General features: G+C 47.4%; 1 protein-coding gene across 2 annotated transcripts; it reads left to right on the top strand.

Moving 5' to 3' along the window:
• Positions 1–397: 397 nt before the first annotated feature.
• LOC121558705 (spastin) lies at positions 398–17,424 on the top strand. Of its 2 annotated transcripts, none has more exons than XM_041872112.2 (16): positions 398–725; positions 1,039–1,122; positions 1,220–1,303; positions 1,752–1,930; positions 2,425–2,564; positions 2,904–2,997; positions 10,048–10,122; positions 10,232–10,303; positions 11,222–11,297; positions 11,763–11,854; positions 13,826–13,905; positions 14,370–14,412; positions 14,501–14,580; positions 14,679–14,749; positions 15,995–16,035; positions 17,035–17,424. In XM_041872112.2, the coding sequence occupies exons 1-16, from the start codon at positions 608–610 to the stop codon at positions 17,158–17,160; spliced, it is 1,455 nt and encodes a 484-aa protein (XP_041728046.1). In that variant the 5' UTR covers positions 398–607; the 3' UTR covers positions 17,161–17,424. The 2 variants fall into 2 exon arrangements, with proteins under 2 accessions (XP_041728046.1, XP_041728047.1); XM_041872113.2 differs by having other exon boundaries at positions 1,752–1,894.
• The last annotated feature ends 10,101 nt before the right edge of the window (positions 17,425–27,525 follow it).

Genomic DNA, 27,525 nt, shown 5'->3' on the forward strand with positions numbered 1-27,525 from the left:
GGAGAAGACAGATTTTGGGCCCAGTTATCCCTCTCGCTTCGCCTTATCCTCTCTGGTATTTCTTAAAAAATAATGAATATTACATTACTTTTGGTATAAATAAAATAATAATAAAAATAAATTGGTCATTTAGCAGACGCTCTTATCCAGAGCGACTTACAGGAGCAATTAGGGTTAAGTGCCTTGCTCAAGGGCACATCGACAGATTTTTCACCTAGTCGGCTTGGGGATTAGAACCAGCGACCTTTCGGTTACTGGTACAACGCTCTTAACCACTAAGCTACCTGCCGCCACGGTAAACTTCCACACTTTATCTACTCTCAGTGCTTGTCGATTTACTTGTCTGTATACCATTATCTATACACTTATTACCGTATTTGGGGTCTTGTTTACGTGTTAGACAAGTCCGGTGTTCCACGCATGCGTAGCGCCAACTTCCTGTTACAACAAGACACCGATGTCTTGGAACTGTGTGGACTGGATCTCTACAGTGGTTTTGTTATTATGATAAAATAGACAGGTTTACGATCACCTCCTGGATATGAAAATGGTAACTAGCTACTGTAACTAGTTGTGTAGAGTTGTAACGTTACAGTATTTCACTACCATGTCGGACAAAGTTAGAGCTGGGAACGGCAAAGACAACGGAGATCTCATTAGAAGCTACCATAAACAGGCATTTCAATACATATCCGTGGCACTCAAGATCGATGAAGATGACAAAGGTTGAATGCATCTCATCTTTTTTTTAATTTTTTATATTGTAGATGTTTATCATACATTAGCTTCGATGAAACCAAGAGAGTTTTACAATGTCAAAACTCTTGGTTGCATCGAAGCTAATCATACATGTTGTGTGACTGTATGCAAGCATATGCAATGGCTCACTGGGAGAGTGTGTGTATATGTGTGTGTGCGCGTGAGAGAGAGTGAGTGAGTGTGTGTGTGAGAGTGAGTGTGTGTGTGTGTCTGTCTGTGTACTCTCTCTCTCTCTCTCTCTCTATCTGTGACTCTGAGCCTGTGGGTTTGTGATGGCAGGTGTCAAGGAGGAGGCAGTCCAGTGGTATCAGAAAGGCATTTCAGAGCTTCAAAAGGGGATTGCTATTGAAGTCATAGGACAAGGTAAACTAATTCCTACCTCATCGTCTTTCAAGTTAATACGAGGTGGTTTGTGTTTTGGCCAGTTACCATGTTTCTCTTTCTTTCACTTTCACTTTAGGAGAACATTATGATCGGGCAAAGAGGCTTCAAACTAAGATGATCACCAATCTCACCATGGCAAAGGACCGACTCGCTCTTTTAGGTCAGCTGTCTGACGTTTTTTTTAGATTATATCACATCATGATAACTTCCCATACTGGTAATATATGAGTCATGCTGCAGTCTTCTCTCACAACACATTTGAAGTGATGCCACTCTTAGATTTGAGCTATAAAGATTTGTGCTGTAAAGAAATCCCTGACTAAGATCAGTACTTTTATCTCTCTTTCTCTCTCTCCCCCTCACTCAACAAGGTTTAAAAAAGATAGACATTTCAAGTGTTATATTACCAGCTATGTGTTTTAGCAATGTGCAAATAGTTGTAGTGCGTATAGTAGGGTCTCTCTCTCTCTCTCCATCCTCTCTCTCGCTCTCTCTCTCTCCACCTCTCTCTCTCTCTCTCTCTCTCTCTCTCTCTCTCTCTCTACATCCTCTCTCTCTCTCTCCATCCTCTCTCTCTCTCTCTCTCTATCTTCTCTCTCTCACCACAGAAGGTGCATCGGCGTCTAAAAAGAGAAACAGCTCTCAGAGTCCATCAGGCCATCTCCCTACCCCTCCAGTGAGGCCTACTGGTCCAAAGAACCAGCCAGGTCCAGGTGGTTCCATGTCCAGTCACAGCAAGCCAGCGAGCACTGTAAGAACTGGCTCAAGCAAGACTAACAATATCAAGGTATCCCTGGTCCCATTAAAGTACAGGCCTTGTCCTATACTGTCTCTTATACCTGGTCCCATAAACGATTTAGTCCTAGTCTTACAACCTCCCCGAGTGGCGCAGCTGTGCCACTAGAGATCCTGGCTCGAATCCAGGCTCTGTTGTAGCCGGCCGCGACCGGGAGACCCATGGGGCGGCGCACAATTGGCCCAGCGTCGTCCAGGGTAGGGGAGGGAATGGCCGGCAGGGATGTAGCTCAGTTGGTAGAGCATGGCGTTTGCAACGCCAGGGTTGTGGGTTCGATTCCCACGGGGGGCCAGTATGAAAAAAAAAAACTGTAAGTCGCTCTGGATAAGAGCGTCTGCTAAATGACTAAAATGTAAATGTAACAGTTTACAGAAAACAACGTTTCTGAGTAGTACTGTTTCAAATGGGACATTGTTGCTCATAGTGTAGGCTTTTTGTTTTATGTGAAGTGTATTTTTATGGTCTTATGGCGTGCTCTCTTTAAGGTTGTCCCTCGGGCCGCAGGAAGAGGACAGAATGGCAGACCGGCAGCAGCGTCAAAGGAACCACAGAGGAGGGATATGAAGAACTTTAAGAATGTGGACAGCAAGCTGGCCAACCTCATACTGAATGAGATCGTGGACAGGTAGGGTAGAGAAGTAGCCTAGCCTGGATCTATCCGTGTAGTCTTTTGATCATTGTCTAGGGAGTTGGCTATACAGTACAAACAGATGTATGACCAGGCTATGATAGAGAAGACCCTCAGCACATTCAATGGAGGGATTCTAGATACGATGATAGTGGACTGCAGTCAGGATCAAATTATGCATAGACTCCCTGACGTCAAAATCTTCGACTTTTGAGGGGGCCCACACTGGTACCTTTGTTAAGGCGGTGCCTATCTCTCCTGTAATTTAACCCATGACTGTAATTGAGACTGCTGTGGTTCTGGAGTCATTCAAACATGTGTGTCTGTGTATTTCAGTGGGTCAGCAGTGAGCTTTGAAGACATAGCAGGTCAGGAGCTGGCTAAACAGGCTCTCCAGGAGATAGTTATCCTGCCTGCACTCAGACCTGAGGTGAGATTGTTTCCTTTCTACTCTGTGTTATGAGCTGCTATCTGTCAGTGATGAGCTGCTCTCTGTCAGTGATGAGCTGCTATCTGTCAGTTATGAGCTGCTCTCTGTCAGTTATGAGCTGCTATCTGTCAGTGATGAGCTGCTATCTGTCAGTGATGAGCTGCCCTCTGTCAGTGATGAGCTGCTATCTGTCAGTTATGAGCTGCTATCTGTCAGTGATGAGCTGCTATCTGTCAGTGATGAGCTGCTATCTGTCAGTGATGAGCTGCTATCTGTCAGTGATGAGCTGCTATCTGTCAGTGATGAGCTGCTCTCTGTCAGTGATGAGCTGCCCTCTGTCAGTGATGAGCTGCTCTCTGTCAGTGATGAGCTGCTATCTGTCAGTGATGAGCTGCTATCTGTCAGTGATGAGCTGCTCTCTGTCAGTGATGAGCTGCCCTCTGTCAGTGATGAGCTGCTATCTGTCAGTGATGAGCTGCTATCTGTCAGTGATGAGCTGCTATCTGTCAGTGATGAGCTGCTATCTGTCAGTGATGAGCTGCTATCTGTCAGTGATGAGCTGCTCTCTGTCAGTGATGAGCTGCTATCTGTCAGTGATGAGCTGCTATCTGTCAGTGATGAGCTGCTATCTGTCAGTGATGAGCTGCTCTCTGTCAGTGATGAGCTGCTATCTGTCAGTGATGAGCTGCTCTCTGTCAGTGATGAGCTGCTCTCTGTCAGTGATGAGCTGCTATCTGTCAGTTATGAGCTGCTCTCTGTCAGTGATGAGCTGCTCTCTGTCAGTGATGAGCTGCTCTCTGTCAGTGATGAGCTGCTATCTGTCAGTGATGAGCTGCTATCTGTCAGTGATGAGCTGCTATCTGTCAGTGATGAGCTGCTATCTGTCAGTTATGAGCTGCTATCTGTCAGTGATGAGCTGCTATCTGTCAGTGATGAGCTGCTATCTGTCAGTGATGAGCTGCTATCTGTCAGTGATGAGCTGCTCTCTGTCAGTGATGAGCTGCTCTCTGTCAGTGATGAGCTGCTCTCTGTCAGTTATGAGCTGCTATCTGTCAGTTATGAGCTGCTCTCTGTCAGTTACGAGCTGCTCTCTGTCAGTTACGAGCTGCTCTCTGTCAGTTATGAGCTGCTATCTGTCAGTTATGAGCTGCTATCTGTCAGTTATGAGCTGCTATCTGTCAGTGATGAGCTGCTCTCTGTCAGTTATGAGCTGCTCTCTGTCAGTTATGCCTGATTCACAATCTAGGGTCAAACCTACCCAAGCCAAGCTGAGCTGCATTGGTCTGGTCTGGTTACACATCCACCATATTTGCTGAAACCGTGCTGAAAAGGACAATTTGAAATGAAAATATCAGAGCCAGCACAGTACGGTTGAGGTCGGCCCTATTATGGGAATCAGGCTTCACAGTTGTGTAGTGGTCTCTACTCCAGTCTGGTGGCGTTGTCTCTACTCCAGTCTATGGTGTTGTCTCTACTCCAGTCTGGTGGCGTTGTCTCTACTCCAGTCTGGTGGCGTTGTCTCTACTCCAGTCTGGTGGCGTTGTCTCTACTCCAGTCTGGTGGCGTTGTCTCTACTCCAGTCTGGTGGCGTTGTCTCTACTCCAGTCTGGTGGTGTTGTCTCTACTCCAGTCTATGGTGTTGTCTCTACTCCAGTCTATGGTGTTGTCTCTACTCCAGTCTGGTGGCGTTGTCTCTACTCCAGTCTGGTGGCGTTGTCTCTACTCCAGTCTATGGTGTTGTCTCTACTCCAGTCTGGTGGCGTTGTCTCTACTCCAGTCTGGTGGCGTTGTCTCTACTCCAGTCTGGTGGCGTTGTCTCTACTCCAGTCTGGTGGCGTTGTCTCTACTCCAGTCTATGGCGTTGTCTCTACTCCAGTCTGGTGGCGTTGTCTCTACTCCAGTCTATGGTGTTGTCTCTACTCCAGTCTGGTGGCGTTGTCTCTACTCCAGTCTGGTGGCGTTGTCTCTACTCCAGTCTGGTGGCGATGTCTCTACTCCAGTCTATGGTGTTGTCTCTACTCCAGTCTATGGTGTTGTCTCTACTCCAGTCTGGTGGTGTTGTCTCTACTCCAGTCTGGTGGTGTTGTCTCTACTCCAGTCTGGTGGTGTTGTCTCTACTCCAGTCTATGGTGTTGTCTCTACTCCAGTCTGGTGGCGTTGTCTCTACTCCAGTCTGGTGGCGTTGTCTCTACTCCAGTCTGGTGGCGTTGTCTCTACTCCAGTCTATGGTGTGGTCTCTACTCCAGTCTATGGTGTTGTCTCTACTCCAGTCTGGTGGTGTTGTCTCTACTCCAGTCTGGCGTTGTCTCTACTCCAGTCTGGTGGCGTTGTCTCTACTCCAGTCTATGGCGTTGTCTCTACTCCAGTCTATGGCGTTGTCTCTACTCCAGTCTGGTGGTGTTGTCTCTACTCCAGTCTGGTGGTGTTGTCTCTACTCCAGTCTGGTGGCGTTGTCTCTACTCCAGTCTGGTGGCGTTGTCTCTACTCCAGTCTGGTGGCGTTGTCTCTACTCCAGTCTATGGCGTTGTCTCTACTCCAGTCTGGTGGCGTTGTCTCTACTCCAGTCTGGTGGCGTTGGCTCTACTCCAGTCTATGGTGTTGGCTCTACTCCAGTCTATGGTGTTGTCTCTACTCCAGTCTGGTGGCGTTGTCTCTACTCCAGTCTGGTGGCGTTGTCTCTACTCCAGTCTGGTGGTGTTGTCTCTACTCCAGTCTGTTGTTGTCTCTACTCCAGTCTGGTGGCGTTGTCTCTACTCCAGTCTATGGTGTTGTCTCTACTCCAGTCTGGTGGCGTTGTCTCTACTCCAGTCTGGTGGCGTTGTCTCTACTCCAGTCTATGGCGTTGTCTCTACTCCAGTCTATGGCGTTGTCTCTACTCCAGTCTGTTGTTGTCTCTACTCCAGTCTGGTGGCGTTGTCTCTACTCCAGTCTGGTGGCGTTGTCTCTACTCCAGTCTGGTGGCGTTGTCTCTACTCCAGTCTGGTGGCGTTGTCTCTACTCCAGTCTATGGTGTTGTCTCTACTCCAGTCTGGTGGCGTTGTCTCTACTCCAGTCTATGGTGTTGTCTCTACTCCAGTCTGGTGGTGTTGTCTCTACTCCAGTCTGGCGTTGTCTCTACTCCAGTCTGGTGGCGTTGTCTCTACTCCAGTCTGGTGGCGTTGTCTCTACTCCAGTCTGGTGGTGTTGTCTCTACTCCAGTCTATGGCGTTGTCTCTACTCCAGTCTGGTGGTGTTGTCTCTACTCCAGTCTGGTGGTGTTGTCTCTACTCCAGTCTATGGCGTTGTCTCTACTCCAGTCTGGTGGCGTTGTCTCTACTCCAGTCTGGTGGTGTTGTCTCTACTCCAGTCTATGGCGTTGTCTCTACTCCAGTTTGGTGGCGTTGTCTCTACTCCAGTCTGTTGTTGTCTCTACTCCAGTCTATGTTGTTGTCTCTACTCCAGTCTGTTGTTGTCTCTACTCCAGTCTGTTGTTGTCTCTACTCCAGTCTGGTGGCGTTGTCTCTACTCCAGTCTGTTGTTGTCTCTACTCCAGTCTGGTGGTGTTGTCTCTACTCCAGTCTATGGCGTTGTCTCTACTCCAGTCTGGTGGCGTTGTCTCTACTCCAGTCTGGTGGTGTTGTCTCTACTCCAGTCTGTTGTTGTCTCTACTCCAGTTTGGTGGCGTTGTCTCTACTCCAGTCTGTTGTTGTCTCTACTCCAGTCTATGTTGTTGTCTCTACTCCAGTCTGTTGTTGTCTCTACTCCAGTCTGGTGGCGTTGTCTCTACTCCAGTCTGGTGGTGTTGTCTCTACTCCAGTCTATGGCATTGTCTCTACTCCAGTCTGGTGGCGTTGTCTCTACTCCAGTTTGGTGGCGTTGTCTCTACTCCAGTCTGTTATCTCTACTCCAGTCTATGTTGTTGTCTCTACTCCAGTCTGTTGTTGTCTCTACTCCAGTTTGATGGCGTTGTCTCTACTCCAGTCTGTTGTTGTCTCTACTCCAGTCTATGTTGTTGTCTCTACTCCAGTCTGGTGGTGTTGTCTCTACTCCAGTCTGGTGGTGTTGTCTCTACTCCAGTCTGGTGGCGTTGTCTCTACTCCAGTCTGGTGGCGTTGTCTTTACTCCAGTCTGGTGGCGTTGTCTCTACTCCAGTCTGGTGGCGTTGTCTCTACTCCAGTCTGGTGGCGTTGTCTCTACTCCAGTCTGGTGGCGTTGTCTCTACTCCAGTCTGGTGGCGTTGTCTCTACTCCAGTCTATGGTGTTGTCTCTACTCCAGTCTGGTGGCGTTGTCTCTACTCCAGTCTATGGCGTTGTCTCTACTCCAGTTTGGTGGCGTTGTCTCTACTCCAGTCTATGGCGTTGTCTCTACTCCAGTTTGGTGGCAATGTCTCTACTCCAGTCTATGGTGTTGTCTCTACTCCAGTCTGGTGGCATTGTCTCTACTCCAGTCTGGTGGCGTTGTCTCTACTCCAGTCTGGTGGCGTTGTCTCTACTCCAGTTTGGTGGCGTTGTCTCTACTCCAGTCTATGGTGTTGTCTCTACTCCAGTCTGGTGGTGTTGTCTCTACTCCAGTCTGTTGTTGTCTCTACTCCAGTCTGTTGTTTTCTCTACTCCAGTCTATGTTTCTGTCTCTACTCCAGTCTGTTGTCTCTACTCCAGTCTGTTGTCTCTACTCCAGTCTGGTGGCGTTGTCTCTACTCCAGTCTGTTGTTGTCTCTACTCCAGTCTGGTGGCGTTGTCTCTACTCCAGTCTGGTGGCGTTGTCTCTACTCCAGTCTGGTGGTGTTGTCTCTACTCCAGTTTGGTGGCGTTGTCTCTACTCCATTCTGGTGGTGTTGTCTCTACTCCAGTCGGTTGTTGTCTCTACTCCAGTCTATGTTGTTGTCTCTACTCCAGTCTATGGTGTTTTCTCTACTCCAGTCTGGTGGCGTTGTCTCTACTCCAGTCTGGTGGCGTTGTCTCTACTCCAGTCTGGTGGCGTTGTCTCTACTCCAGTCTATGGCGTTGTCTCTACTCCAGTCTATGGTGTTGTCTCTACTCCAGTCTATGGCGTTGTCTCTACTCCAGTCTATGGCGTTGTCTCTACTCCAGTCTATGGCGTTGTCTCTACTCCAGTCTGTTGTTGTCTCTACTCCAGTCTGTTGTTGTCTCTACTCCAGTCTGGTGGCGTTGTCTCTACTCCAGTCTGGTGGCGTTGTCTCTACTCCAGTCTATGGTGTTGTCTCTACTCCAGTCTGGTGGCGTTGTCTCTACTCCAGTCTGGTGGCGTTGTCTCTACTCCAGTCTATGGTGTTGTCTCTACTCCAGTCTGGTGGCGTTGTCTCTACTCCAGTCTGGTGGCGTTGTCTCTACTCCAGTCTGGTGGCGTTGTCTCTACTCCAGTCTGGTGGTGTTGTCTCTACTCCAGTCTGGTGGCATTGTCTCTACTCCAGTCTGGTGGCGTTGTCTCTACTCCAGTTTGGTGGCGTTGTCTCTACTCCAGTCTGTTGTTGTCTCTACTCCAGTCTGTTGTTGTCTCTACTCCAGTCTGTTGTTGTCTCTACTCCAGTTTGGTGGCGTTGTCTCTACTCCAGTCTGTTGTTGTCTCTATTCCAGTCTATGTTGTTGTCTCTACTCCAGTCTGGTGGTGTTGTCTCTACTCCAGTCTGGTGGTGTTGTCTCTACTCCAGTCTGGTGGCGTTGTCTCTACTCCAGTCTGGTGGCGTTGTCTCTACTCCAGTCTGGTGGCGTTGTCTCTACTCCAGTCTATGGCGTTGTCTCTACTCCAGTTTGGTGGTGTTGTCTCTACTCCAGTCTGGTGGCGTTGTCTCTACTCCAGTCTATGGCGTTGTCTCTACTCCAGTTTGGTGGCAATGTCTCTACTCCAGTCTATGGTGTTGTCTCTACTCCAGTCTGGTGGCATTGTCTCTACTCCAGTCTGGTGGCGTTGTCTCTACTCCAGTCTGGTGGCGTTGTCTCTACTCCAGTTTGGTGGCGTTGTCTCTACTCCAGTCTATGGCGTTGTCTCTACTCCAGTCTGGTGGTGTTGTCTCTACTCCAGTCTGTTGTTGTCTCTACTCCAGTCTGTTGTCGTCTCTACTCCAGTCTGTTGTCGTCTCTACTCCAGTCTGTTGTTGTCTCTACTCCAGTCTGTTGTTGTCTCTACTCCAGTCTGTTGTCTCTACTCCAGTCTGGTGGCGTTGTCTCTACTCCAGTCTGTTGTTGTCTCTACTCCAGTCTGGTGGCGTTGTCTCTACTCCAGTCTGGTGGCGTTGTCTCTACTCCAGTCTGGTGGTTTTGTCTCTACTCCAGTTTGGTGGCGTTGTCTCTACTCCATTCTGGTGGTGTTGTCTCTACTCCAGTCTGTTGTTGTCTCTACTCCAGTCTGTTGTTGTCTATACTCCAGTCTGTTGTTGTCTCTACTCCAGTCTGTTGTTGTCTCTACTCCAGTCTGGTGGCGTTGTCTCTACTCCAGTTTGGTGCCGTTGTCTCTACTCCAGTCTGTTGTTGTCTCTACTCCAGTCTGTTGTTGTCTCTACTCCAGTCTGTTGTTGTCTCTACTCCAGTCTGTTGTTGTCTCTACTCCAGTCTGTTGTTGTCTCTACTCCAGTCTGTTGTTGTCTCTACTCCAGTCTGGTGGTGTTGTCTCTACTCCAGTCTGTTGTCTCTACTCCAGTCTATGGCGTTGTCTCTACTCCAGTCTGGTGGCGTTGTCTCTACTCCAGTCTATGGCGTTGTCTCTACTCCAGTCTGGTGGCGTTGTCTCTACTCCAGTCTATGGCGTTGTCTCTACTCCAGTCTGGTGGCGTTGTCTCTACTCCAGTCTATGGCGTTGTCTCTACTCCAGTCTGGTGGCGTTGTCTCTACTCCAGTCTGGTGGCGTTGTCTCTACTCCAGTCTGGTGGCGTTGTCTCTACTCCAGTCTATGGTGTTGTCTCTACTCCAGTCTATGGTGTTGTCTCTACTCCAGTCTATGGTGTTGTCTCTACTCCAGTCTATGGTGTTGTCTCTACTCCAGTCTATGGTGTTGTCTCTACTCCAGTCTATGGTGTTGTCTCTACTCCAGTCTGGTGTTGTGTTGGTCCCCTCTAGCTGTTCACTGGTCTCAGATCCCCGGCACGAGGTCTGCTCCTCTTCGGCCCTCCAGGCAACGGAAAGACCATGCTGGTGAGTCAAACGTTTTGTGACCATGACATCGCATGGTGTTGACTGCATGTCCAAGAGGTTATTCCTCCTTCTCTTGATAATGATTGGTCTCTTTTGTCCCCCAACCCAGGCCAAAGCAGTAGCCATGGAATCCCACGCCACCTTCTTTAACATCAGTGCTGCCACTCTGACCTCTAAATGGGTGAGTGGTCTGAAGAGTGTTGTCATTTTCTGAGTCCCAAATGGCACCCTATTCTCTAAGTAGTGCACTACTTCAGACCAGGGCCCAGAGGGTAGTGCACTACTTCAGACCAGGACCCAGAGGGTAGTGCACTACTTCAGACCAGGGCCCAGAGGGTAGTGCACTACTTCAGACCAGGACCCAGAGGGTAGTGCACTACTTCAGACCAGGACCCAGAGGGTAGTGCACTACTTCAGACCAGGACCCAGAGGGTAGTGCACTACTTCAGACCAGGACCCAGAGGGTAGTGCACTACTTCAGACCAGGACCCAGAGGGTAGTGCACTACTTCAGACCAGGGCCCAGAGGGTAGTGCACTACTTCAGACCAGGGCCCAGAGGGTAGTGCACTACTTCAGACCAGGGCCCAGAGGGTAGTGCACTACTTCAGACCAGGACCCAGAGGGTAGTGCACTACTTCAGACCAGGACCCAGAGGGTAGTGCACTACTTCAGACCAGGACCCAGAGGGTAGTGCACTACTTCAGACCAGGACCCAGAGGGTAGTGCACTACTTCAGACCAGGACCCAGAGGGTAGTGCACTACTTCAGACCAGGGCCCAGAGGGTAGTGCACTACTTCAGACCAGGGCCCAGAGGGTAGTGCACTACTTCAGACCAGGACCCAGAGGGTAGTGCACTACTTCAGACCAGGACCCAGAGGGTAGTGCACTACTTCAGACCAGGACCCAGGTAGAGCGATGTCTCACCTAGTGGATTAGCTAATGTTAGTGGTAGCTGAGTGAGCAGTTAACGGTTTATTACTGATTTCTAAACTATCTATAAACAAATGATTATAAGTCTTTAAACTGCTTATACACTCTTTACAACCACTTTATAAAGTATACTTGAGTGACCTTTGACCTGTATCTCTCCTTTCCAGGTGGGAGAGGGAGAGAAGCTGGTCAGAGCTTTGTTTGCTGTGGCCAGAGAACTACAGCCTGCCATCATCTTCATTGGTTGGTTTGATTGATTTTATTGAATGTCTGACGTCTAACAGTGATCTGACGTCTAACAGTGATCTGACGTCTAACAGTGATCTGACGTCTAACAGTGATCTGACGTCAACAGTGATCTGACGTCAACAGTGATCTGACGTCCAACAGTGATCTGACGTCCAACAGTGATCTGACGTCTAACAGTAATCTGACGTCTAACAGTAATCTGACGCATTGTGCGTCTACGTGTTGACGTAACAGTGATCGGAAACAGTGATCTGGCGTAATGATGATTACAGTAATCTGACGTCTAACAGTAATCTGACGTCCAACAGTAATCTGACGTCCAACAGTGATCTGAGTTACATATTGCAGTTTTATATTTAATTGTATAATTTATTTTCCTGGTTGTGTTTGTTGCTGAGAGACTGAACAGACAGTAGCTGGTCACTGACCTTGTGGTGATGCTGTTTGCCGTCCTCCCAGATGAGATCGACAGCCTGCTGTGTGAGAGGAGGGAAGGCGAACACGATGCCAGCCGACGGTTAAAAACCGAGTTCCTCATCCAGTTCGATGGGGTAAGACCCCTTTGTTATGTCACAGTAATGTTACTCATAATGCAATTATCAATGGCAGTTGCAATGCCTATGTACTGTTTTATTCATGTTTTATGTATGGGTTATCAATGAGCTATAAAAAGACCTTGTGTACACTACACTACATTACCAAAAGTATGTGGACACCTGCTCGTCGAACATCTCATTCCAAAATCTTGGGCATTAACATGGAGTTGGTCCCCCCTTTGCTGCTATAACAGCCTCCACTCTTCTGGGAAGGCTTTCCACTAGATGTTGGAACATTGCTGCGGGGACTTGCTTCCATTCAGCCACGAGAGCGTTAGTGAGGTCAAAAAAAGTATAATATCATATGTTATTTGTCACATACACGTGTTTAGCAGATGTTATTGCGGGTGTAGCGAAATGCTTGTGCTTCTAGCTCCGACAGTGCAGTAATATCTAACAAGTAATATCTAACAATTTCACAACATATACCCAATACACACAAATCTAGTAAGGAATGGAATTCAAGAATATATACATATATGGACAAGCAATGACAGAGCGGCATGGACTAAGATACAGTAGAATATTATAGAATAGAATGCATATGAGATGAGTAGTCCAAGATATGGTAACATTATTAAAAGTGACTAGTGTTCCATTTCTTAAAGTGGCCAGTGATTTCAATAGGCAGCAGCAGCCTCTAATGTGCTAGTGATGGCTATTTAACAATCTGATGGCCTTGAGATAGAAGCTGTTTTTCATTCTCTCGGTCCCAGCTTTGATGCACCTGTACTGGCCTCGCCTTCTGGATGATAGCGGGGTGAACAGGCAGTGGCTCGGATGGTTGATGTCCTTGATGATCTTTTTGGCCTTCCTGTGACATTGGGTGCTGTATGTGTCTTGGAGGGCGGGTAGTTTGCCCCTGGTAATGCGTTCGGCAGACCGCACCACCCTCTGGAGAGCCCTGCGGTTGCGGGCGGTGCAGTTGCCGTACCAGGCGGTGATACAGCCCGACAGGATGCTCTCAATTGTCGTGCACTGATGTTGGGCGATTAGGCCTGGCTCGCAGTCTGCGTTCCAATACATCCCAAAGGTGTTCGATGGGGTTGAGGTCAGGGCTCTGTGCAGGCCAGTCAAGTTCTTCCACACTGATCGCGACAAACCATTTCTAAATGGACCTCGCTTTGTGCATGGGGGCATTGTCATGCTGAAACAGGAAAGGGCCTTCCCCAGACTGTTGCCACAAAGTTGGAAGCACAGAATCGTCTAGAATGTCATTGTATGCTGTAGCGTTAAGATTTCCCTTCACTGGAACTAAGGGGCCTAGCCCGAACCATGAACAGACCCAGACCATTATTCCTCCTCCATCAAACTTTACAGTTGACACTATGCATTTGGGCAGCTTGCGTTCTCCTGGACATTGCGCATGGTGATCTTAGGCTTGTGTGCGGCTGCTCGGCCATGGAAACCCATTTCATGAAGCTCCCGACAAACAGTTATTGTGCTGACGTTGCTTCCAGAGGCAGTTTGGAACTCGGTAGTGAGTGTTGCAACCGAGGACAGACAATTGTTATGCGCTTCAGCACTCTGTGGTCCCATTCTGTGTGCTTGTGTGGCCTACCACTTTGCGGCTGAGCCATGATCATAGACGTTTCCACTTCACAATGTTTCCACTTCAGAGTTGACCGGGGCAGCTCTAGCAGGGCAGAAATTTGACGAACTGACTTGTTGGAAAGGTGGCATCCTGTGACGGTGTCATGTTGAAAGTCACTGAGCTCTTCAGTGAGGCCATTCTACTGCCAATGTTTGTCTACGGAGATTGCATGGCAGTGTGCTCGATTTTATACACCTGTCAGCAACGGGTGTGGATGAAATGGCTGAATCCACTAATTTGAAGTGGTGTCCACATACTTTTATATATATATATAGTGTAGGTATCCTTCAACAACACTAGTCTCCTGATTAGTCTCTACTAATGTCCTGCAGGTGCAGTCAGAAGGTGCAGAGAGGGTTCTGGTGATGGGAGCTACCAACAGGCCACAGGAGCTGGACGAAGCTGTACTCAGGTACTGAATATGATACACAAAATAAAGTTCTGAACCGGTTCAAACCCAAAAAAATAAGTAACATTTTATATGGTTCATTTCTGTTCCTTTTTTTTTTAAACCTCTGAAATATATATATTTTTAAACATTTAGCTCAACATTAAATTAACACTGTGTGGATAGAGCAGCTTGCTATGGAGCGGGCAAGCTATGTACAGTATATGCATTGGACAGACAAGTGTAGGGCGCGAGATGTGACTAAAGTTTTGCGGGTGGTGATAGAGGGTGGAGGAGGCAGCCTAAAACAACCGGGAAAATAACGGTTCTGTTCCGGAACAGTATAGATCACTTTCGTTCCCAGTTCTGATTCTGTTCCTTGAAAAATGTCCTTCTTTTCAGGGTTTTCTGTTCTGTTCTGTTCCCTGAACCGGTTCTAACCCATGGTGACAATACATAATTAGTTATTTTATTTGTCCTTTTTATAGGCGATTTGCCAAACGGGTGTACGTGTCCTTGCCAACAGAGGAGGTAAACCCACGTTGCATGTTTCTGAACTTTGCTATGGCTTGAGTAGTTTTCCTTTTTAACCAATGTTATGTGTTTGCTATCGCCACAGACGCGTTTCAAGTTGCTGAATAATTTATTGGGAAAGCATGGACACCCACTCAACCAGAAGGAATTAGCCCATCTAGCAAAGTAAGTTCTCACACTACGCTACACTTGGCCACATTTTTCCCCCCCCAAAGCATAAAACCGTAAAACTATACAACCGAAACATGCTCTAACCTCCTCAGAATGACAGGGGGCTATTCAGGAAGTGATCTTACCTCATTGGCTAAGGATGCTGCTCTTGGACCAATCAGGGGTGAGTAAAGGCCAGGCCGATCTTTCAGCCTGTACCAATGCCCAAAGGTTATGGCTGTATGCAATGTACCCATTATACCTATATACACTCACCGGCCAGTTTATTAGGTACACCCCGGATCGCACCTACTATATAAAACAGGCATCCAGTTACTGTTTGACTGAATGTTAGAATGGGCAAAACAAGTGACCTAAGCGACTTTGAGCCTGGTATGATCGTCGGTGCCAGGCACGCCGGGTCCAGTACCTCTGAAACGGCCGACCTCCTGGGCTTTTAATGCACGACAGTGTCTAGGGTTTACGGAGAATGGTGCGACAAACATAAAAACATCCAGTCAGCGTCAGTCCTGTGGGGGAAAACAGCTTGTTGATGAGATGTCGAAGGAGAATGGCAAGAATTGTGCAAGCTAACAGGCGGGCCACAAACAGACAAATAATTTTTTAAAATTTTAGTCATTTAGCAGATGCTCTTATCCAGAGCGACTTACAGTTAGTGAGTGCATACATTTTCATACTGACTGCCCCCCTGTGGGAATCGAACCCACAACCCTGGCGTTGCAAGCGCCATGCTCTACCAACTGAGCTACACGGGACACAATAAGTATTTATAACGGTGCAGTACAACAGCGGTGTGCAGAACGGCATCTCGGAAAGCACAACTGGTCGATCCTTGTCACAGATGGACGACCACCCCGGGTTCCACTCCTATCAGCTAAAACCAATAAGAAGCGGCTCCAGTGGGCACGCCATCACCAACACTGGACAACTGAGGAGTGGAAAAACATAGCCTGAAACATGACAGTGAGTTTCAGTTTACTTGAGTGGCCTGCACAGTCCCCAGACCTCAACCCAATAGAGCGTCTTTGGGATGAGATGGAACGGGCTGTTCGCAGAATGAATGTACCACCTGTCCAATCTGTAGCATGGACCGACATCCTTGTGGAACTTTTCCGACACCTTGTAGAATTCCCCGAAGAATTCAGGCTGTTCTGGAGGCAAAGTGGGGTCCGAACCCGGTACTAGTTGGGTGTACCTAATAAACTGTCCGGTGTATATTATAATATTGTAGCAGACCTGATGGGTAGCCCCGACCGGCACTCAAACCCAGGTCCAGCGACTGTCAACAGCTTAACCGTTACGCCAAGAGGTCCGAACCCCTTGACGAGGTCGCTAGGTGTTGGGTTAAGGTCTCCACAATATCTTTATGCCTGGTGCCTGATCATGTTTGTTTTGTCTGTTTACACAGAACTGGGACCAGAGCAAGTGAAAAACATGGCTGCTAGTGACGTAAGTTGTAACAGCTAAAAGCTAGAATAGACTATATCTGACATGAATAGAGAATATATTTATGTGTCTGAATAGAGAATATACACTATATATACAAAAGTATGTGGACACCCCTTCAAATGAGTGGATTTGACATTTTCAGCCACACCCGTTGCTGACAGGTGTATAAAATCGAGCACACAGCTATGCAATCTCCATAGACAAACATTGGCAGTAGAATGGCCTTACTGAAGAGCTCAGTGACTTTCAACATGGCACTGTCATAGGATGCCACCTTTCCAACAAGTTAGTTCGTCACACAAGCTCACAGAACGGGACCGGCGAGTGCTGAAGCGCGTTAAAATGGTCTGTCCTCGGTTGCAAAACTCACTACCGAGTTCCAAACTGCCTCTGGAAGCAACGTCAGCACAAGAACTGTTCATCGGGAGCTTCATGAAATGGGTTTCCATGGCCGAGCAGCCGCACACAAGCCTAAGATCACCATGCGCAATGCCAAGCATCGGCTTGAGTGGTGTAAAGGTTGCCGCCATTGGACTCTGGAGCAGTGGAAACACTTTCTCTGGAGTGATGAATCACGCTTCACCATCTGGCAGTCCGACGGACGAATCTGTGTTTGGTGGATGCCAGGAGAACTCTACCTGCCCCAATGCACAGTGCCAACTGTAACGTTTGGTGGAGGAGGAATAATGGTCTGGGGCTAGGCCCCTTAGTTCCAGTGAAGGGAAATCGTAATGCTACAGCATACAATTACATTCTAGACGATCCTTCCCAGAAGAGTGGAGGCTGTTATAGCAGCAAAGGGGGGGCACCAACTCCATAGTAATGCCCTTGATTTTGGAATGAGACGTTAGAAGAGCAGATGTCCACATACTTTTGGTCATGTAGTGTATTTCTGTGTATGAATAGAGAATATATGTATGTGTCTGAATAGAGAATATATTTCTGTGTCTGAATAGAGAATATATTTCTGTGTATACTGATGCTTTTTTGCATTTACAGATGCGTAACATCCGCTGCCGGGACTTTGAGGATTCTCTGAAGCGTATCAAGCCCAGTATCAGTCCCACAACCCTGGACGCTTATGTTAGGTGGAACACTGACTATGGAGACACGACGGTCTTCTAGAACCGTGGAACTAACTCACTTCCCAGCTAGCGCGTAACGTTCTAAGAACCATATGTTTCTTCGAGCTTGGTGAGAGCGTGGTTGTCCTATGGTTATTTTGCATAAAAACCTTTCCACAACTTTCTGGGAACGGTGCAGGTAGTTGCTTGGCTTTGGAACGTTCTTTTATTGGTATTTCAATATTTTAACCAGAACGTTTCCTAAAAGTTCAAACATGGTTGCATTTAATCTCAGTTTTGGTAATGTTCTAGGAATGTTCTCCAACTGGTTTGACGTTGAGAATGTTCTCAAATAGTTCAGTGAACGTTAAGAAACAACGTGGGAATTTCAGTACTTCAGCATAACGTGTCTTACAGGTTGCCTCATGGTTCTATTTAAAGTCATGTTAAAAAAATAATCTGAGAGCGTTAAGAAAACTTTCCATAAAAAACCCACAAGAAAACTTTAACGTTCAGAGAACGTTCTAAGAATGTTATTTAAAAACATATACATTCTGTTCTCAGCATCAACAAAACTGTCTCTATCCTCTATCTTGTTAAGTGTGTTGGCTGCGCACACTAATTGGCCACACCTAATCTTAATGAGTGCTTGTTTCCTTTAAAAAAGTGGTCTGTTTGAATAGACTTAAATGAACAGCTTTGTATGTGTAAAAAACATGGCATGCTAACTCCATCCTGGTGGTGCAGTGGACTAATTCCATGGATAGAGAACAGAAGATGATGGGTTCGAATCTCACTGATGCTGTGTCACAATAAAAAATAAGTGTGTTTGCCTGATTAATGTCAAAGGAAATGAATGTCCGTGTGTCCGATGTGTGCTGGGAGTTCAAAACAGTTAACCTGAGCTAGCAGTGTTATTAAAAGTCTTATTGAAATATTCAGTGAAAGTTTTAAGGACGTTTTTCAGAAACTTCCAAATAACCTATAATTTCCATTCTCACAGCATTAATAAAACCTCCCGGGAAAGATGCGTCGAATACAACAAGTATAGACTCTACCGTTTAAATGCTTACATACGAGCCCTTTCCCAACAATGCAGTTAAAAAGTACTACAATTAACAAATAGATTAAAAATAAAATAGTGACACAATAAAAAAAAAAACGTTAAAAAAAAAACTATCAAGGAACCAGAGTAAAACGTTCTCAGAACCTCCCTGCAACCTAAAAATGAACCCAACCTAAAGATAAACCCGGAACAGTCAACATTTTCACTTCTTTTCTCAGAAGGTTAAAAAAAAAAAAAAACGTACATTTTTACCACTCAGGAAGCATATGGCTTCGTTCCCACAACCAATGTGAAACCTTAAAGCATATGTTCCCATAACGCCAAACGAACCAAATGTGCTAGCTGGGTTAGTTCCATCTGAGATGTGATGCAACCAGGGATATATTCATTAGTGAATACATACAGTTTTGCAACGGAAAACGTTTTGCACCGAAAACCACAGTTTCTTATTGGACAAGTTCAGGGTTAGTCTCTCCCTGTTTTCAGCGTTTGCTTCAGTTTTGTTTCAAGTGAATACATCCCTGAGTAGTGCGAGGGAAATACAGATAAATAGAATCACTGTTGAATTTGATGGATTGGAAATGTAGCAAATTTGCATAGCAACAGGAATGGCATTCTGATTTGTTGATATTGTTGATTGACAGCTTTGAGAGTTTAAATTATACTACTGCATATATAGCTACTGCGTGAAGACTAAGGAGTGAACAATGATATGCACTCTACAAGGTGTCGAAAGCGTTCCACAGGGAAGCTGGCCCATGTTGACTCCAATGCTTCCCACAGTTCTGTTAAGTTGGCTGGACGGGTGGTGGACCATTCTAGATACACATGGGAAACTGTTCAGTGTGGAAATACCCAGCAGCGTTGCAGTTGTTCTTACAAACCGGTGCGCCTGGCACCTACTACCATACCCCGTTCAAAAGGCACTTAAATATTATGTCTTGCCCATGCACCCTCTGAATGGCACACATACATAATCCATGTCTCAAGGCTTAAAAATCCTTCTTTAACCTGATTGAAGTGGAGTTAACAAGTGACATCAATAAATGATCATAGCTTTCAACTGGATTCTCTTGGTCAGTCTGTCATGGGGAAAAAGCAGTTGTTCCTAATTTTTTGTCCATTCAGTGTACGCGTCAGCAACCACAGCTAGTGAAATCACTGCAACCCTAAACAAAGAGTTGCAGTCCGTTTTGGAATGGGGTGGCTGGCGATACACTGGTCCTGAACATCTCTAAAACTAAGAGCATTTTATTTGGTACAAATCATTCCCCAAGTTATAGACCTCAGCTGAATCTGGTAATGAATGGTGTGGCTGTTGAACAAGTTGAGGAGACTTAACTTCTTGGTGTCACCTTAAACCAGGGATCATCAACTAGATTCAGCCGCGGGCCGACACAACGCCTCTCCCTATCGGAGCTAGTAACCTAGTTAAGTCATATGTTCCGTACATGTAGTAAATGATGAATGCGTGTAAGTCTGTCTATGTTAATGTTTTTAAATGTATGTAAATTGTAAAGTCTTTTAGTCTGTAATGTATTTTTCGTTACGTGTCGGACCCCAGGAAGACTAGCTGTCGCTATTGGCGTCGGCTAACGGGGATCCCAATAAAATGTATAAATGTATTTATTATAAGGTTGCATTCTACAGCTCCAGATTTCTGATCAATCTAATTGGATTGGATGGATCAGATTGATTGATTGACGATTGGGAAAAGATGGTATGATATTAATAACTTATTTTGGAAAGTAACTGATGATCAGTTTTAGTTTTCTGCCATCCCCCCAAAAAGTATTATATGATTGTTGTTGTTGCATACTTCATCTAGGGCAGGGGTGTCCACCTCGTCCCCATGGAGGGCCGAAAGGCTGCTGCTGTCAGCGGTTTCCTTTCACTTCAATTAATACCTGAACAACCTGGGTCCCAACCGTTGTCGAACGTTGCAGATAGAAATGCCGTGAATAGAGCCGACGTGATTCCTTGGTCTACGTGTCGGGAGAGGCATGTTTGTTCTACATGACATATTCCTATCTGAACATTCCAAAACGTTGTGTCCTGCTGAACGAGCCCCAGATTTAGCTAGAGCGCTAACTAGTCAACTAGGGCGTTTCTAACTAACAGATGACCTTAATTTATCAATCAAAGTACAAGGGAGGAGTCAAAAACCCGCAGACACGCTGCCCTCCGTGGAATGAGTTTCGCACTTGTGATCTAAAGGATAATTTCATTAAGAACGATCATCAGATCGGCCGGTCGCTCAGCTGCTAAACCGGTAACTGCAACTGGAGGGGGTTGGGATGAAATTTTTATAATGACACAGACATGTCTAAAGAAGAATCCCACTCTGAAAGTGTTGTTTGTATACCTAGAAATTAGATCCACTCTGCAATAACCTATCCAGAAACACTATACCATGGGTAATTCAATCTTACCTTACGAGGTCCGGACTACTGCTAGGTTTTCTGTTCTACCTGATAACTAATTGCACTCACCTGGTGTCCCAGGTCTAAATCAGTCCCTGATTAGTGGGGAACAATGAGACAGAAAGTGGAACTGGCTTCAAGGTCCACATTTGAATTTGACGGTACTACATGCTTGGACTCACGCCGAGATCATGTCCCAGTTCTTGTAGCTAGATGGCGCCACAGTACTAGGTTGCTCAATAACTGCACTTGCCCCGTCTCAAAACTCACAGTGAACCACAACACAAATGGATTCATATCATATTAATACATAGGTCAGAGATTCATATACATCCTTTGTTTGTAAAAGGCTCTATTTCTGTTTTACATTTCCGTCCAACTCTGCTGAGCACAGTACATTATTTACGAAGGACATTTTCCTGTTGGTTGGGCTTGTTGACAGGTTGAGTGAGGAGGCTGGATGAAATGTGCAGGTGTGAGTGTAAATCCCAAGTGAGGTGGGTTGTGGGTAGTGTGTGTGTGTGTGTCTGACTGTGCGTGTGCACGTGTGTGTCTGTTCGTCCATGTCAGGTAGCCATACAGTACATACGAGTGGCGCAGTGGTCTAAGGCGCTGCATCGCAGTGCTAGCTGTGCCACTAGAGATCCTGGTTCGAATCCAGGCTCTGTCGTAGCCGGCCGCGACCGAGAGACCCATGGGGCGGCGCACAATTGGCCCAGCGTCGTCCAGGGTAGGGGGAGGGAATGGCCGGCAGGGATGTAGCTCAGTTGGTAGTGCATGGCGTTTGCAACGCTAGGGTTGTGGGTTTGTTTCCCACGGGGGGACAGTATGAAAAATAAAAAAATAATGTATGTAAGTCACTCTGGATAAGAGCGTCTGCTAAATGACTAAAAAAATGTTTAAAAAAATAAAAATGTACAGAGCCACGCCCTCCTACCGTCACTATGTAGCCCTCAGCCCTCCCACCTGTCCCTGTGTAGCCCTCAGCCCTCCTACCTGTCCCTGTGTAGCCCTCAGCCCTCCCACCTGTCCCTGTCAGCCCTCAGCCCTCCTACCTGTCCCTGTGTAGCCCTCAGCCCTTCCACCTGTCCCTGTGTAGCCCTCAGCCCTCCCACCTGTCCCTGTGTAGCCCTCCTACCTGTCCCTGTCAGCCCTCAGCCCTCCTACCTGTCCCTGTGTAGCCCTCAGCCCTCCCACCTGTCCCTGTGTAGCCCTCAGCCCTCCCACCTGTCCCTGTGTAGCCCTCAGCCCTCCCACCTGTCCCTGTGTAGCCCTCAGCCCTCCCACCTGTCCCTGTGTAGCCCTCAGCCCTCCCACCTGTGTAGCCCTCAGCCCTCCCACCTGTCCCTGTGTAGCCCCTCAGCCCTCCTACCTGTCCCTGTGTAGCCCTCAGCCCTCCTACCTGTCCCTGTGTAGCCCTCAGCCCTCCTACCTGTCCCTGTGTAGCCCTCAGCCCTCCTACCTGTCCCTGTGTAGCCCTCAGCCCTCCCACCTGTCCCTGTGTAGCCCTCAGCCCTCCCACCTGTCCCTGTGTAGCCCTCAGCCCTCCCACCTGTCCCTGTGTAGCCCCCAGCCCTCCCACCTGTCCCTGTGTAGCCCCAGCCCTCCTACCTGTCCCTGTGTAGCCCTCAGCCCCCCTACCTGTCCCTGTGTAGCCCCCAGCCCTCCTACCTGTCCCTGTGTAGTCCTCAGCCCCCCTACCTGTCACTGAGTAGCCCTCAACCCAGCCCTCCCACCTGTCCCTGTGTAGCCCCCAGCCCTCCCACCTGTCCCTGTGTAGCCCTCCTACCTGTCCCTGTGTAGCCCTCAGCCCTCCCACCTGTCCCGGTGCAGCCCTCAGCCCTCCTACTTGTCCCTGTGTAGCCCTCAGCCCTCCCACCTGTCCCTGTGTAGCCCTCAGCCCTCCCACCTGTCCCTGTGTAGCCCCCAGCCCTCCTTCCTGTCCCGGTGTAGCCCTCAGCCCTCCTACCTGTCACTATGTAGCCCCCAGCCCTCCTACCTGTCCCTGTGTAGCCCCCAGCCCTCCTACCTGTCCCTGTGTAGTCCTCAGCCCCCCTACCTGTCACTGAGTAGCCCTCAACCCAGCCCTCCCACCTGTCCCTGTGTAGCCCCCAGCCCTCCCACCTGTCCCTGTGTAGCCCCCAGCCCTCCCACCTGTCCCGGTGTAGCCCTCAGCCCTCCTACCTGTCCCTGTGTAGCCCTCAGCCCTCCCACCTGTCCCTGTGTAGCCCCCAGCCCTCCCACCTGTCCCGGTGTAGCCCTCAGCCCTCCTACCTGTCCCTGTGTAGCCCTCAGCCCTCCTACCTGTCCCGGTGTAGCCCTCAGCCCTCCTACCTGTCCCTGTGTAGCCCTCAGCCCTCCCACCTGTCCCTATGTAGCCCTCAGCCCTCCTACCTGTCACTATGTAGCCCCCAGCCCTCCTACCTGTCCCTGTGTAGCCCTCCCACCTGTCCCTGTGTAGCCCTCAGCCCTCCTACCTGTCACTATGTAGCCCCCAGCCCTCCCACCTGTCACTATGTAGCCCTCAGCTGCTGTCACAATAAAGAGCTGTATACTCAGTTGGTATACTCAGTTACATACTGTAGCTCAGTTGGTAGAGCATGGCGCTTGCAACGCCAGGGTTGTGGGTTCGATTCCCACCGGGGGCCAGTATGAAAAATGTATGCACTCACTAACTGTAAGTCGCTCTGGATAAGAGTGTCTGCTAAAAGACTAAAATGTAAATGTATACTGACAATAAAGCGCTGAATACTGACAATAAGGAGCTGTATACTGACAATAAGGAGCTGTATACTGACAATAAGGAGCTGTATACTGACAATAAGGAGCTGTATACTGACAATAAGGAGCTGTATACTGACAATAAGGAGCTGAATACTGACAATAAGGAGCTGTATACTGACAATAAGGAGCTGTATCCTGACAATAAGGAGCTGTATACTGACAATAAGGAGCTGTATACTGACAATAAAGAGCTGTATACTGACAATAAGGAGCTGTATACTGACAATAAGGAGCTGTATACTGACAATAAGGAGCTGTATACTGACAATAAGGAGCTGAATACTGACAATAAGGAGCTGTATACTGACAATAAGGAGCTGTATACTGACAATAAGGAGCTGAATACTGACAATAAGGAGCTGTATACTGACAATAAGGAGCTGTATACTGACAATAAGGAGCTGTATACTGACAATAAGGAGCTGTATACTGACAATAAGGAGCTGAATACTGACAATAAGGAGCTGTATACTGACAATAAGGAGCTGTATACTGACAATAAGGAGCTGTATACTGACAATAAGGAGCTGTATACTGACAATAAGGAGCCGTATACTGACGGGGTCAGATGCTGTCACAATAAATAATTATATACTGACAATAAAGAGCTGTATGCTGACGGAATATGTTCCGGAATTCAATTAAGTTTGCAGATGACACGATGGTGGTAGGCCAGATCACCCACAATGATGAGACAGCCAATAGGGAGGAGGTCAGAGACATGAAGATAAAGGAGCTGAGTGTGGACCACGGAGGGCCGAGCACGCCACCATCCACATCGACGGGGCTGTAGTGGAGCAGGACGAGATCTTCCAAGTTCCTCGGTGTCCACATCACTAAGGATCTATCATTGTCCACACACCCCAACACCGTTGTGAAGAGGTCATGACAACGCCTCTTCCCCCTCTGGAGGCTGAAAAGATTTGGCATGGACCCTCAGATCTTCAAAAAGTTCTACAGCTGCACCATCAAGAGCATCTTGACTGGCTGCATCACCGCCTGGTATGGCAACTGCTTGGCATCTGACAGCAAAGCGCTACAGAGGGTAGTGCGTACGGCCCAGTACATCACTGCCATCCAGGACCTCTATACCAGGCGGTGTCAGAGGAAGACCCCAAAAATTGTCAAAGACTCCAGCCACCCAAGTCAAAGACCGTTCTTACTGCTACCGCACGGCAAGCCGTACTGATGAACCAAGTCTAGAACCAACAGGATCCTGAACAGCTTCTACCTCCCATTACCCATAAGACTGCTAAACAGTTAGTCCGGGTAGCTATCGGTTAACTATTTAACTATCTGCACTGACCCTTTTTGCACTAACTCTTTTGACTCATTACATACGCAGCTTTTACTGTTTACTATCTATCCTGTTTCCTAGTCACTTTATCCCTACCTACATGTACATACACAGAAATGCCAAAAGTATGTGGACACCCCTTCAAATTAGAGGATTCGGTTATTTCAGCCACACCCGTTGCTGACAGGTGTATTAAATCGAGCACACTGCCATGCAATCTACATAGGAAAAAACATAGGCAGTAGAAAGGCCTTACTGAAGAACTCAGTGACTTTCAACGTGGCACCGTCATAGGATGCCACCTCTCCAACGAGTCAGTTAGTAGGCCACACAAGCTCACAGAACGGGACCACCAAGTGCTGAAGCGCTTAATACGTAAATATTGCAGCACTTTGATTTGAAATAATATAATGACTATGAGGTTAAAGTGCAGACTGTCAGCTTTAAGTTGAGGGTATTGACATCCATTTCGGGTGAACCGTTTAGAAATTACAGCACTTTTTGTACATAGTCCCCCCATATTAGGGGACCAAAAGTATTGTGACAAATTCACTTATATGTCTATTAAAGTAGTCAAAAGTTAAGTATTTGGTCCCATATTCATAACACACATTGACTACATCAAGCTTATGACTCTACACAGTTGTTGGATAAATGTGCTGTTTGTTTTGGTTGTGTTTCAGATTATGTTGTGCCCAATAGAAATTAATAATGTATTGTGTCATTTTGGAGTCACTTTTATTGTAAAAAGAATAGAATATGTTTCTAAACATATTTCTACATTAATGTGGATGCTACTATGATTATGGATCATCCTGAATGAATCGTGAATAATGATGAGTGAGAACGTTACAGAGGCATTAATATTATATACCCCCAAAAATGCTAACCTCCCCTGTTATTGTAATGTTGAGAGCATGTCTTGGGGGTCTGGTACTGTATAGATGTAATGGTTAGCGGTTAGCATGTCTTGGGGGTCTGGTACTGTATAGATGTAATGGTTAGCGGTTAGCATGTCTTGGGGGTCTGGTACTGTATAGATGTAATGGTTAGCGGTTAGCATGTCTTGGGGGTCTGGTACTGTATAGATGTAATGGTTAGCGGTTAGCATGTCTTGGGGATCTGGTACTGTATAGATGTAATGGTTAGCGGTTAGCATGTCTTGGGGGTCTGGTACTGTATAGATGTAATGGTTAGCGGTTAGCATGTCTTGGGGGTCTGGTACTGTATAGATGTAATGGTTAGCGGTTAGCATGTCTTGGGGTCTGGTACTGTATAGATGTAATGGTTAGCGGTTAGCATGTCTTGGGGGTCTGGTACTGTATAGATGTAATGGTTAGCGGTTAGCATGTCTTGGGGGTCTGGTACTGTATAGATGTAATGGTTAGCGGTTAGCATGTCTTGGGGGTCTGGTACTGTATAGATGTAATGGTTAGCGGTTAGCATGTCTTGGGGGTCTGGTACTGTATAGATGTAATGGTTAGCGGTTAGCATGTCTTGGGGGTCTGGTACTGTATAGATGTAATGGTTAGCGGTTAGCATGTCTTGGGGGTCTGGTACTGTATAGATGTAATGGTTAGCGGTTAGCATGTCTTGGGGGTCTGGAGCAGCAGACAGAGAATTTGAACCCCTGACCTTGGAGGTCCATAGATCAAACATTGAGACGGATAGGGTTAGATTTCGTTAAGGTAAAGGTTAGAGTTCGTAAAGGTTAGAGTTGAGGCGATAACTGTTTTGCCTGAGGGTGTTCCTTTCAACATGGCCACTATGACTGACGCATTATTATCAGGGGCGCCAAGTTGATTACCTTTCTGACTGGGAACAGAAAGAGTGTTTACAAGGGAGTCATTATAGTGTTTAGAAGGGAGTCATTATAGTGTTTAGAAGGGAGTCATTATAGTGTTTAGAAGGGAGTCATTATAGTGTTTAGAAGGGAGTCATTATAGTGTTTAGAAGGGAGTCATTATAGTGTTTAGAAGGGAGTACTTTCAATGACTAGTGTGTGATTGTCACGAACGTTGAGAGACGGGTCGGACCAAGGTGCAGCGTGAAAAGCGTACATGTTTATTAATTAAATAAACATTCAATAAAACAAGAAACAACGTAACGTGAAGTCCAATGGGCTATACCCACACCAGACTAACAGGAACAAGATCCCACAATACACAGCAGGCAATGGGCTACCTAAGGATGATCCCCAATCAGAGACAACGAGCGACCAGCTGCCTCTGATTGGGAATCACACCCGGCCAAACATAGAAATACAACCTAGATCTACCACATAGAAATACACTAACATAGATCTCAACAGAAAACTCACACCCTGACCCAACCAACGAGAGTTCTCGATCAGGGCGTGACAGTACCCCCCCCAAAAAAAATACGTACTCCGGCCGCACCAACCTGACTCATTAGGGGAGGGTCCGGGTGGGCCTTCGTCCTCGGATGCGGATCCGGCTCCGGGCGTGACGACCTCTCCCTCTCTGCCTCCCTGTTGCGCCCCTGGTCTGGTTTGGTGCGAGGAGCTGGCACAGGACGCACTGGGCTGTGGAGGCGCACTGGCGACGCAGTGCATTTCTCCGCATACCTTGGTTCCTCAATGAACACACGCTCCTTCTGTTGCCTGACCAGCTCCTCTCTCCGTGCCTCCACTACTTCCTTCTCCCTTTGAGCCTCCTGTAGCGCCTCCCTCCTGCTCCCTCTGAGCTAACAGCCCCCTTAACGTGGTGGCCTCCTCTCTCAGACTGCTCCAGTCCTTCTCTCTCTCTCCCGCCAATCCTCCTCCAGTGAGGACTCTGATTGGGAACCACACCCGGCCAAACACAGAAAGATCACCCTAGATCTACCACATAGAAA

This window comes from Coregonus clupeaformis, chromosome 1, assembly GCF_020615455.1.
Source record: "Coregonus clupeaformis isolate EN_2021a chromosome 1, ASM2061545v1, whole genome shotgun sequence".
Lineage (NCBI taxonomy): Eukaryota > Metazoa > Chordata > Actinopteri > Salmoniformes > Salmonidae > Coregonus > Coregonus clupeaformis.